Below are 12975 nucleotides of genomic sequence, written 5' to 3'. Positions count from 1 at the left end.
AGCAATGATTGTACTTGAGAGCCCTTTTTTATTCATTTTCTTTATGTACATGTTTTACCAACTTTTTTGATCAAATACACAAAACATAGTAAAACATGAACAGTAAACTAGTGACATTGCCTTAAGAGTATGCCACTTTTGTTTGTTAGACACAGCTACCAGGTACATTTGAGCATTTAAGAAAAAAAGAAAAAAAAATTCTTGTTCTGAGTGAATAACATGTATAGCTCATCTTGTAGGGTGAAACATTCTAGTATTTTCACCCACTAGAATAGATCCATTATTCAGTTGATACAAGCAAATATCTGTATAATATCATGTCACAATGAGGGATCACACTCCCAGGCAAGTGGGGGACTGAGTTGCAGGAAAATGTAAACTTCACCTTGTTCTATTAGCAAAGTGAAAATGACTTCATCCTTTGATATGTTAGATGATCACTGTGACAGTAGCTTATAGCTTTTGCAATGCTCCCTTGACACAGCCAAGTAGTTACAGTGTTATATCCCCAGACCTTGCAAGTGTTGATATCAATTGCACCAAAAAAATACATTCACAGGCTTGTGTTTTAAACAGCTGATTGGCAATTAAAAAACAGTGCTCATTAATGGAATGTCCAAGTATAAGAAGCAGCAAATGCATGGACACCTTTCCTAATTTGGTCATATTACATAGGTTTATCTGCCATTCCTTGTCATTACACCATGTATTTTGGCAATATGATCTCAAGTAAGCACAGCAGAAATTATCAAGTGTAATTAATTCTAATTTGTAGATTACATTATTGTAATTGCAAATAGGTATTAGTATTAATCAGCTGCCATTAGAACAATCAGTTTAATTATTTTTTTGTTTAAAAAACTTCATCAAAAATTGACATTTAGTTTGAATTAATCCGCTAAACATGTTATTGTATTGTTGAACTTACTTATCCATAATGTAACTTGTTTTGTAGATGAACACCTGTAAATGTGCTCTCATGTACATTTACAGGGGTCTGACTAGTTTTGGAAATGTTTTTAGCTTTGTCAGATTCTCTGTGAATTTTTATAAACTTAAAAAAATTAATTCCTTGTGTAAGTGATAGTTAATTTTAGATTTTTGAGTATGCATTCTTAATAATTTTTATCAGCTGTTAAATCTGGGTCATGGCGATTTCAATTTCAGGTGATGTGACTTCTCCCTCCAGTCTTATTATGGCAAAATAATGAGAAAATAGGGAGTAGTGGGTCATGGGTCAAACCTTGTGATGGAAAATATGTTCATTAACAGCCAGACAGAATTACAATTTTCAAAAATATTCATCATGCTTCTTGAAAATATAACATTTTTCTTTCTTAAATCGGAAAAACTGCTGCATAACTTTGTAAATTTGATTAAATGGCAGCCTCAGAAATAGTTGACTAATAATCAGGACCTCAAAAATAGTTGATTAATATTCATTGAAGACAAACCATTACATCTTAGTACTTTTCAGGTGAAATAGTGTATAAAGTCATTCATCTTTTTATTTATTGTGTTAACAACACAGTATTGGGTTTGGGGGAACCTAAATTATTGCATTTGTATAGTTGGCAGTTAAAATCATAACTCATTGCATCATTGTGACTGCAAGAAAGTTACCAAATTAGCACTTAAGTTGATTTTAAATCATGTTTTTACTGTTTTGCACCAATAAACTTTGTTTTATATTAACCAAAACCAAAGCAAAATTGACTTTTTTAGTCAGAAACTCAATAGAAAAAGGAAAAGTAAATGCATCTATTGAAATTAAATTTTATAGACAGAAGTGATTGTTTGATTAGTAGTGTCACCCATCTCAGCAAAGGGTACTTGTTGAAATTAAATGCTATAATTGAAAAAAATTATTTGATTTATCTTTAAAATATAGTTGGAGGGCATCAGCACAAAGCAGAGAACTGCCAAGATGAATCTTGCATTAGCCAGGTTGTATCTCAGGGCTGGCATGGACAGGTCTGCTATCACCAGCTTCAAAGAGGTTCTTAGGTCAGTACCTAGCAGGATGACCAGGTTTACCAAACATCTAAGATTACTGTAACCCACATTTCTTCTTCAGATATGTTACCCAGTTATAATACCTTAAGAAAACTTTTACTACCTCTCAAATCCATCTCTCCCTGGCTAAAACCTTTTAGCTAAAGAACTTAAAAGTTATCAGCACATTTAGTTGGGATTGGTGCCAAAATCCATAAGATCATCACTTATTACTTCTGCTTGTACCAAGTAACACACTCTCTACAGACAGAGGCCTTGCAGAGTCAGTGCAAGCAGTTTGGAAGTTTTCTACCATGAAACAAGTTTTTTCTTAGAAGGGAAGTACACTCTATCTCCTAATTTCCATCTTTTCTATTCTTTCTATCATTGATGACAAAGTTAACTTTCAGTATTATAACTTGCCTTCTTCACACACATAGGTGCCCTTATCACATATCTGCACTGGTCGTGATGACATACCCTCATATTGCTATAACAGTATTATTAACTGCATGCCTGGTGTGATATAGAAAACTCATTCCACTATGTACGTATACATACAGGTAAGTTTTCTATCTTAGCATCCACTTCATGGTTATCATGGTTATATGCATGACACTTTATTGAATTTACCTGTATAGAACATCTTTGGGCATTTCCTACAGGTCTTATAAGGGGTATTATAGCATCCACGTCATAAGTATCACTAATGATGCTTCAGTGTCTTTTTTTATGTGTATACTTTTTAAACCTCTTATATTAATATATAGCCTCCGCCATGGTTGGATACGTACAGTAAGTTTTTCATTGTCTCCAGCTCATACGTTGCTATAAGTGACACTTCAGTGATTTTACCTGTTTAGGCAGTAAAAATTGGTCTTCCTACTGACAACTTATTATTATAATTGGTTATTTGGCATCCAGTTTGTACATGTATTTATGTATCTGTTTAAAGTTAATGTTTCATTGATTTTGCCAGTATAGGCATTCAAAAATTGGCCTTCATACAGGTAACCTATTACTAAATTTGATTATTTAGCATCCACTTAGATTATATTAATAGCGGCACTAGAATTCTCTGTCTCTACAGGTCATATGCACCATTTTACAGGTATTTATCATAGTGTGTAACTCAGCACAGACACTTCTAAGTTCATAAACAGGATGAGTGCTACATCACATTTATATATTGTCTATATTGTCTGCTCTATTTGTCTTACAGATTTAGACCATGGACAAGACCAGTCTGACAACCGCTCTGCATGTGTAGTTTTATCTAATTGTCATTCCTTGAATACATGTCAGACTTGCATATTATGAACAGAAGTCAGTGAGCAATAATTCTATGAGTTATGATGGGAAGGTGCAGAAGTGTACCTTGAGGGATGGATAATCATTGATTTGCATGCAAGGGTTTGAAACCATTTCATTTACTGGGTAGTGAAATACAGAACAACAACAGTGACAGTTACAGTCTCACATATCAGAATTACTGACCAGCTATGTGGATCAATATACCATACCCCATCGCACTCGCAAGAACTGGACACTGCCATGTCAGCCAATATAGCCATGTTCCTTCATGACCGGACTCAGCCATATAACTCTGTTCACAATGGTCAAGGTCACAATCAACCATACAGCATCAGCCACCAAACAAATGAACTTGTCAAGTTTCATCTAATTATGTTTTGGAGCAAAACATGATTTCATCTGTTACCCTCCTTCTCATTCTCCTGCTGGTATTACCCCAATGCAGCATTGGATGTCTTAATCCTAGGTAGCTTTTTTGGGCTACCATCACAATGATTCTCTGGTCCAAATGGAAGCTGAACCTTTGACCACTGGACCAACTTTAACAATCAGCACAGTATGAGGTTGCATCCCAAAGGATGCAACCACTCTGGACTCTGCAAGTACAACCTCTGGCAATTGCAGTATGTATGGATGCGAATACAGAGGACTGGGGAAGCAAGTCTCCTACCATTTCAGGATGCCTGAGGAGTGTGGCCCACTCAGGATCATTATTTACATATCATAATTCTTAAGATGAAAATTGTTTTGAAAGCTTTTCAGTGCTGGCTGGAGAACATGGGAATGGAGTTTTCATTATATCTGACAACTTCTTTGTGGTGACTTATCTCAAACAGCATTCCATCATGGTCAAGTCATCGTAAATATCATCTGACTCCCTTTACTTGTCCTCCTTGTTATATATGCATGCTTATTTAGAGATTGAGTTTGAGCTTTGTAAGTAACACTTTTACAATTTGTGAAATATATTTAAGGTTGCAACTGAACACATGTCACTTGTGCGGTGTGATCAAATAACCACCCTCTGTTACTTGCCACTGTACCACACTTGCAGCTCCATCAAAAAGTTGTTGCATGGGATTAAGGTCAAATATTTACTGGAAGAGGCAGACCTCTGCTTCGCACTGAAAAACTACTACTAGAGGTGTTTGCAGCTCAGTCAAAAGGATTGTCATCTTGAAAACAAAGTGAGTGCTGCCTTTACAGAAAATTTGTATAAATGGGTACCCTATGGCTCATTTTATTACTTCGGTTATTATCAATGGATGGGTACCAGAGTACCTGGATACCCACTGGCATCTTTATCTCTGAACCGGAGAACTTATCTATCTTCTGTTCATTTGGATTTCACCTGTCCAATGATACTAGATTCTTGCTCAAGTAAAAGTCATTGTGGGTATTTACCTGGCTGAAAAAGACACCATTTGAACTGCTTTCAAGAATTTAATTAGTTCACCTCTCATACAAGTCCGGCCTTCTCACCACATTGGTGAATGGCCAGCAGAATTAGTAAATGCCTTTCCTACATGCAGTTTCAACAAGATGGATCAATATCATTCATGACCCCGCCCCCCCCCCCCCCCCCGGCGCTCATTGTCTAGAACAGGCTACTGTTCATGGATAATCAGATATTCATAATAATTCCTGTCTACTCTGGACACTTCATCTCATGGTTGTCTACAGGACACAGTGCAAGCTCTGAAGTGGTACTTAAGGAAGACTGAGCCATTGTGTTGAGGGAGGTCACACTTAATCTTTGCCAGCAAAAGAGGGGAAAGACGATATATCAACATGGACACTTTCATCCTGGATAAAGTGGGCTATCTGTTCTGTATATTGGAATTAACCCCACACTTATGAATTGCTTTGTATTTCGACTTGAAAAGTTAGGACAGTCACCATGGGCATTTTATATGAGCAAAACTGTTCTCTAACTGTTATTATCCATGCCAAGGGATGGAGATCCGAGTACTGTTCGCCACTTTTTAACAGAGATCTTTCACTCTAAAAGGCTGAACTCAGTCTAGTTTGAATTTCACTCTTGGTACAAAAGGTTACCTATCCAGGTTGCTCGACAGCTTCATAAAGAGATGGCTTCATGGCTTCTTCTTGATTTATGGAAGGGAAAATGTTGCTCTTTTTGAAGCCGTTCCCAGACATATGGAGTCTATTTTCCAGTCAGGTTGTCTAGAAGCAGTCTCGCATACCTTAGGGGACCAGAGTTGGTCTCTTCTGGGTAAGGGGATATATCTCCCTCACCTCTTACCTATTCTCCTAAGGTATTATGATTGGGTAAAGTATTTGAAGAATAAACCAATTTTTTTTAGTTAAATATATTTCTTTAGTAATACTTTCACACATATTACAAATACACCCTCTCAGCCTCCCCACAATTACATCCATATAGAGAGAATGCCTTCCACTCCAGTAGTAACTAATGATTTCATGGGATTTGGTGCCCATCCCATTATCAAGGGGAGATCATTCTGTCACCTAGGTGGGCAGATAAATTTGAGCTTTTAGCTGAAAGGTATGGGGAGATCATTCTGTCACCAGGGTAGGCAGATAAATTTGAGCTTTTTTGCTAAAACGTTTTATAGCCTGGGAGGGATTGATTTGCAAGGTAGTAGTAATTCTCCTATGGTATTATGATTGGGAAAGTGTTATAGAAGAATCATATTTTACTAGAAAAATTTGGTTTCCTAAGGATAATTTTCACATATTGACTGACAACCCTTACCATAACAGCTTATTGATGTTTCATAAAGAAGCAAACTCTTGGGTTACAATTACCAAATAAAATGTTTAATTTTAGTGTCTTGTTTTGAGTGAAAGCCTTCAATATCAGCATGGTTTATAGATCAATCAACTTACAATCATTGATAAATAGAAAGCAGCAAATTCCAAACCAAGCCACTCCCTCAACAAACAACATTGTTATTTGTTTTGAATGAAAAAAAATATAAAAGTTAGGATTAACATTTATGAAGCAGAAATAAGGGTGCTTTAATTTCTGTTGTTTTGCATTTTAGTCACACACTGTAGCACTGGAAGGAGAGTTGGCTTATCTCTTTGATGGCTTCAGACATTGCCTTGACAGGTCACATGATGATACTAGCTATTAGGCTTCCTCACTTGCAGCAGCAAGCCAATACTATATTCTAGTAATTTGAATGCAAGTGCAAGTTGTCCATTTTAACAGATTAGGGAGGCAGACTTGTACCATATATCTATATAACATCACACCACCTGAATTCATCAACGAGATAAGCTGACTCTTCTCCTGGTGCCGTGATATTGCCAGTCACTGATCAAAGTCATTTATATGGAGCTAAAGCTGCATGAAAAGAATAGATCAGCTTCTGGCGGACTTTGATGTTCAGGCAATATTCTTTTATAAGATGTAAACACATTTTACAGTTTGTTGGTACATTAATACTGATGTACTCATTTTTTCTGGTGCAGGGACTAATTTCTTGGTAAAAACTGGCATATACTGGTGTTACAGAATCTTGGGTGTTGACACTGAGGCAAGGAAATCCTGGTTACTTTAATGTGAATGTACCATATATCCTTGTTTGATTGAAGTTTGTTTTTGTTGCACCATTTCACTCACTTAAATCAGACTAACCTATTACAATCTGTATATTCTAGTAGTAGAAATGATAATACCTGATGAGAAAGTTGCACAATAGAAAGCTGGTTAGTTCTTTTTTTAAAAACAAGTTAATTAGAACAATCATAGCTGTCAGAATAACGTAACAGTTTTAAGTAAATTCAGATGCTTTTAAAGTACAATTTTTATTAGCCAAAACCATTATTTTCTGTAATAAGTTCTTGTGTCTGGTTTTATTTTATGCTAAGCAGTGAATTACTTGATTTTCTAATTAAAAAAATATTGATATTTCACTGTAGTGAAAAATAACAATATTTTTTCACTACAGGAACTACTTTTTTGGGTCAGAACATACTTACGTCCCTTTGATTGTCAGTCAGTGAAAAACAATTATACATTGATGAATTACTTGTGGTTGTTTTCTTATTAATAATCCCTGTCTGTTATCCTTGAAACTTGTAATTTGTTATTCTGGAAATATCAGTTAAGTTTTATCAATCTGATGTGAAACTAATTTTGTGCGCAGGTACACATAGCACAGCAAAACATGTACGGTAAACAGCTGACATTACCGTCAGAAATCTGCTAATTCACTGTGTCACAAACTTTAGGTAGCCAACGTATGTGAGCATAAAATAAAAAGAATATTTGCTTGAAACGAGTGAATAACGGATATATTTCATCTCGTGGGTGAAAAAATCTAGTATTTTCATGAAAATGCTGAGTTTTTCATCCACTCAATGAAATATATTCGTTATTCACTCGTTTCAAGCAAATATCCTCTATATATTTCAATAATAAAACAAAAGATATATTAAATACATATTTTATCATTTTCTGTTCTAGGTGTTGGATTTAGTAGGACAGTCTGTTAGGTTTACCTTGGTAATCAGCTGCCATTTTTCTGTGTCACAGACTTTCAGTTAATAATTTTAAAAAATGGCTACAGTGTAACTTTGTGTAACCTAACAATGATGACTACTAATTGTTATTGTAAATTCTTGTAATGACTATCAAGCACTTTTTATTGAGTGTACTTTAGTAATACTAATTTGTGTTAAACATCAATTAACCAGTTTTATTTCAAAAAGAGTAACATAGACTAAGGTTGTCACATTAAAAATGGTAGTAAGTGATAAAAATGCTAGAAATTAATGGTTTACTATTTTAAAAGTAAACCACAGTATTGAATTTTACTAAAAAAGATATCTCATCTTATGTACAAAGAACAGTCCAAGTGATATATTTGATGATAATTCAAAATATGACACTATATTTTGGAATGTATTCTTGTAGGGAGTGTCCACTAGCCCTTGAAGCTGTTCATGGCCTGTTGTCTCTGGGTCAGAAGGGCACTGATGTTGTTTCATTAGTGATGAGTGGTATGCCACATGGAACAATTTGTGATTGGTAAGTCTTTTCATTAGATATATTTTTTTTGGAAGGATAATTGTATAGGACACACCACTCTGTATGTAAATCTCAGATTTTCCCCTCCCCCCCCCAATAAAAGATGCCCAGCTTTGCCTTTTTTTTATTTCTTGAAATTGTGTATATAATAAATAGAATAATGTTAAATCAGCTTAGACTGCTGTGTTGTGTCGGGGATATTTTCATACAGACTGTATATAATAAATAGAATAATGTTAAATCAGCTTAGACTGCTGTGTTGTGTCGGGGATATTTTCATACAGACTATAACCAATCACTGCTTGTTATGGACCATTGATAAAGTAGTACACTATTAAAATGAGGTACACAGGATATTTTCATACAGACTAATAAATCAGTGATTGTAATGGACCTTTGATAAAGTAGTACACTGTTAAAATGAGGTACAAGGGATATTTTCATACAGACTAATAAATCAGTGATTGTAATGGACCTTTGATAAAGTAGTATACTGTTAAAATGAGGTACACAGGATATTTTCATACAGACTAATAAATCAGTGCTTGTAATGGACAATTGATAAAGTAGTATACTGTTAAAATGAGGTACAAGGGATATTTTCATACAGACTGTAATAAATCAGTGATTGTAATGGACCTTTGATAAAGTAGTACACTGTTAAAATGAGGTACACAGGATATTTTCATACAGACTAATAAATCAGTGCTTGTAATGGACAATTGATAAAGTAGTATACTGTTAAAATGAGGTACACAGGATATTTTCATACAGACTAATAAATCAGTGATTGTAATGGACCTTTGATAAAGTAGTACACTGTTAAAATGAGGTACAAGGGATATTTTCATACAGACTAATAAATCAGTGATTGTAATGGACCTTTGATAAAGCAGTATACTGTTAAAATGAGGTGCAAGGGATATTTTCATACAGACTAATAAATCAGTGATTGTAATGGACCTTTGATAAAGTAGTATACTGTTAAAATGAGGTACAGGGGATATTTTCATACAGACTAATAAATCAGTGATTGTAATGGACCTTTGATAAAGTAGTATACTGTTAAAATGAGGTACAAGAGATATTTTCATACAGACTGTAATAAATCAGTGCTTGTAATGGACCACTGATAAAGTAGTACACTGTTAAAATGAGGTACAGGGGATATTTTCATACAGACTAATAAATCAGTGCTTGTAATGGACAATTGATAAAGTAGTATACTGTTAAAATGAGGTACACAGGATATTTTCATACAGACTGTAATAAGTCAGTGCCTGTAATGGACCATTGATAAAGTAGTACACTGTTAAAATGAGGTACACAGGATATTTTCATACAGATTAATAAATCAGTGCTTGTAATGGACAATTGATAAAGTAGTATACTGTTAGAATGAGGTACAAGGGATATTTTCATACAGACTAATAAATCAGTGCTTGTAATGGACCTTTGATAAAGTAGTGTACTGTTAAAATGAGGTACAAGGGATATTTTCATACAGACTAATAAATCAGTGCTTGTAATGGACCTTTGATAAAGTAGTATACTGTTAAAATGAGGTACACAGGATATTTTCATACAGACTGTAATAAGTCAGTGCTTGTAATGGACCATTGATAAAGTAGTACACTGTTAAAATGAGGTACAAGGGATATTTTCATACAGACTGTAATAAATCAGTGCTTGTAATGGACAATTGATCAAGCAGTACACTGTGTTAATATGAGATGTGAGTGCTGTTACCATGAGCTATTATTACAATTAAAACTTAATGCCAACATCTGAATCAGTGGGTTGGTTGGTATTCAGCAGGGTGAATATTAAACATGTTTGATTATTGTGGTCTGTAGCTCTTTTTCTGTTGCTTAAATGAAAAGAGGAACAGCTTTTAATGGCAGTGATATTAGACTGGATCAAATTATATTTGCACAGGTAAGCCATATATGGACCAATTTTATTGCAGTTAACAAATTATAAATGTCAGGCACATGTCAGATACAAAGTTTATATATGTAACAGGAAGATGAAGCCAGGTTGAGGAGACTGCTTATGGGATACAAAGTTTATATAGGTAACAAGAAAATAAAGGAGCAATACATTTTTTGGTGTGCACCTTTTTACATTGAGCATGATAAAGAGTAGCGACACTGCTTAAATGAATGCCTGTTTTGTCAATTTCTGATTTCATTTTAGCAGTTATTGTATTATCCCAGGGAAGCAGTTGTTTTCAAATGGAAATTCTTTCCATAACTGATAGAGATTTCCCTTTTATCCTACCTATCAATATTTTGTTAACTTACAAAATAATAACAATATATGATAAATCTTTGGAAATCATAATTTTTTAAAATTTGTTTGCCAGATTTAAAACTGTGTTTTATTATCATGGCAACTATTCATTTTGTTAGGTAGCATCCTGGTTTTCATTGATAGGTAGCATTTATCATCCTGGTTTTCATTGATAGGTAGCATTTATCATCCTGGTTTTCATTGATAGGTAGCATTTATCATCCTGGTTTTCATGTAGCATTTATCATCCTGGTTTTCATTGATAGGTAGCATTTATCATCCTGGTTTTTATTGATTGGTAGCATTTATCATCCTGGTTTTCATTGATAGGTAGCATTTATCATCCTGGTTTTCATTGATAGGTAGCATTTATCATCCTGGTTTTCATGTAGCATTTATCATCCTGGTTTTCATTGATAGGTAGCATTTATCATCCTGGTTTTTATTGATAGGTAGCATTTATCATCCTGGTTTTCATTGATAGGTAGCATTTATCATCCTGGTTTTCATGTAGCATTTATCATCCTGGTTTTCATTGATAGGTAGCATTTATCATCCTGGTTTTCATTGATAGGTAGCATTTATCATCCTGGTTTTTATTTTTCAAATACATACTGGGTGTTGCATTAAATTTTACCTTTTTCTTTCTTACAAATAAGAACTGATTTTATTTAATGTGTCCAAAAATAAAAAATAAAAATAAAATGAATGACCATGACTGCCCAAAGCTTAGGCTGCATTTAAAAATTTATTCATTTAAAAATATGGTTGTCCATAACCTTAATTTGACCAGAATAATAGGACAAAGACTGTATTTTTTTTTACATATGAATGTTAACACATTGTTTTGACATTTTTCAACAAATGTAAATTTGGCCCAACATAAATTCTTTTAAAGGTGTATATCGGTTTCACATTTGAGGTTAATTTTTCTTTTTGAGGTCTATGTAAATATGTCTGTTTCACATTAGTGGTTAATTTTTCTTTTTGAAGTCTATTTAAATATGTCTATTTCACATTTGAGGTTAATTTTTCTTTTTGAGGTCTATGTAAATATGTCTATTTCACATTCGAGGTTAATTTTTCTTAATGAGGTCTATGTAAATATGTCTATTTCACATTCGAGGTTAATTTTTCTTTTTGAGGTCTATATAAATATGTCTGTTTTACATTCGAGGTTAATTTTTCTTATTGAGGTCTATGAAAATATGTCTATTTCACATTAGAGGTTAATTTTTCTTAATGAGGTCTATGTAAATATGTCTATTTCACATTCGAGGTTAATTTTTCTTATTGAGGTCTATGTAAATATGTCTATTTCACATTCAAGGTTAATTTTTCTTAATGAGGTCTATGTAAATATGTCTATTTCACATTAGAGGTTAATTTTTCTTAATGAGGTCTATGTAAATATGTCTATTTCACATTAGAGGTTAATTTTTCTTATTGAGGTCTATGTAAATATGTCTATTTCACATTCGAGGTTAATTTTTCTTATTGAGGTCTATGAAAATATGTCTATTTTTTATGTTTTTCTCTTGTTAAAGAGAAATATGAATTAAAATTATATGCTTATAACTTAAAGCTTCCCTTCTTACCTAAAATGAAGTTTTAAATCTGTTGAATAATGTATTGAATAAAATTTAAATGTATTATTCCTTGAAAGGTTGTCAAACTGGATTCGTGGCTATGCATTCCTTGCCTCACATGAGTACAACCACACTATCTACACCTTCAAACTCCTGGATACAAAGACATACCTCAAGGACAATATCTACCTCCTGGCTGGTTTGGCCCAAACCCACTTCCTGGAAGGACAGTACAATCAGGCTCTCATTGCATTCCAGAGGGTAGGTTTAATAATAACAGGATTTTTTGTGCTAGTAGATAAAGAGATATATAGAATATGTTTTTTGGTTGGCAGACTTTTTAAAACAATTGGAATTGAAATCATCCTAATCTACTTACAAAGTTGTTAAGATTGTGGTAAAATAACAATGAAATGTATGGATCCATGGCCACATTTTGATAAAACTTCTCAATATGAGAATGAACTTAATTGAAACTTTTGCCCCTCTAAAATTTCCATTACTGCATATGCCAAAATGACTCTAAGTCTTGTGACTAAATAAAAAAAATTTTTTTCTTCGTGTCCTGAGATTTATGTGCATTTAAAAATTATAGCATATTTAGTGTGCAAACACTTATAGATGAAAAAAAAAATGTCTAGACAAAATTGACAAGATCACCATACTGTATATGACAATGACCAGCTCATGTTTATTTACTATGTCAAGAAACAGTTATAAACTCCTATGATTGTATTTGTTATTATTTTGCATGTA

At 33.6% G+C, this 12975-nt stretch overlaps 1 protein-coding gene across 1 annotated transcript in view; it reads left to right on the top strand.

The window, feature by feature from the left end:
• Positions 1-12975, top strand: part of LOC149775776 (anaphase-promoting complex subunit 7-like) — a 67623-nt gene that overhangs the window by 20528 nt on the left and 34120 nt on the right. The window contains exons 5-7 of the mRNA XM_089943149.1: positions 1892-2007; positions 8222-8335; positions 12297-12480. Coding sequence (XP_089799275.1) covers positions 1892-2007; positions 8222-8335; positions 12297-12480 — 414 coding nt within the window. The remainder of the gene's footprint in view (positions 1-1891; positions 2008-8221; positions 8336-12296; positions 12481-12975) is intronic.

This window comes from Sinohyriopsis cumingii, chromosome 19 (assembly GCF_028554795.1).
Source record: "Sinohyriopsis cumingii isolate HCF-2022 chromosome 19, ASM2855479v2, whole genome shotgun sequence".
NCBI classification, from domain to species: Eukaryota; Metazoa; Mollusca; class Bivalvia; order Unionida; family Unionidae; genus Sinohyriopsis; species Sinohyriopsis cumingii.
Note: the sequence above shows the minus strand (reverse complement) of the source record. Positions and strands in the feature narration are given on the sequence as shown.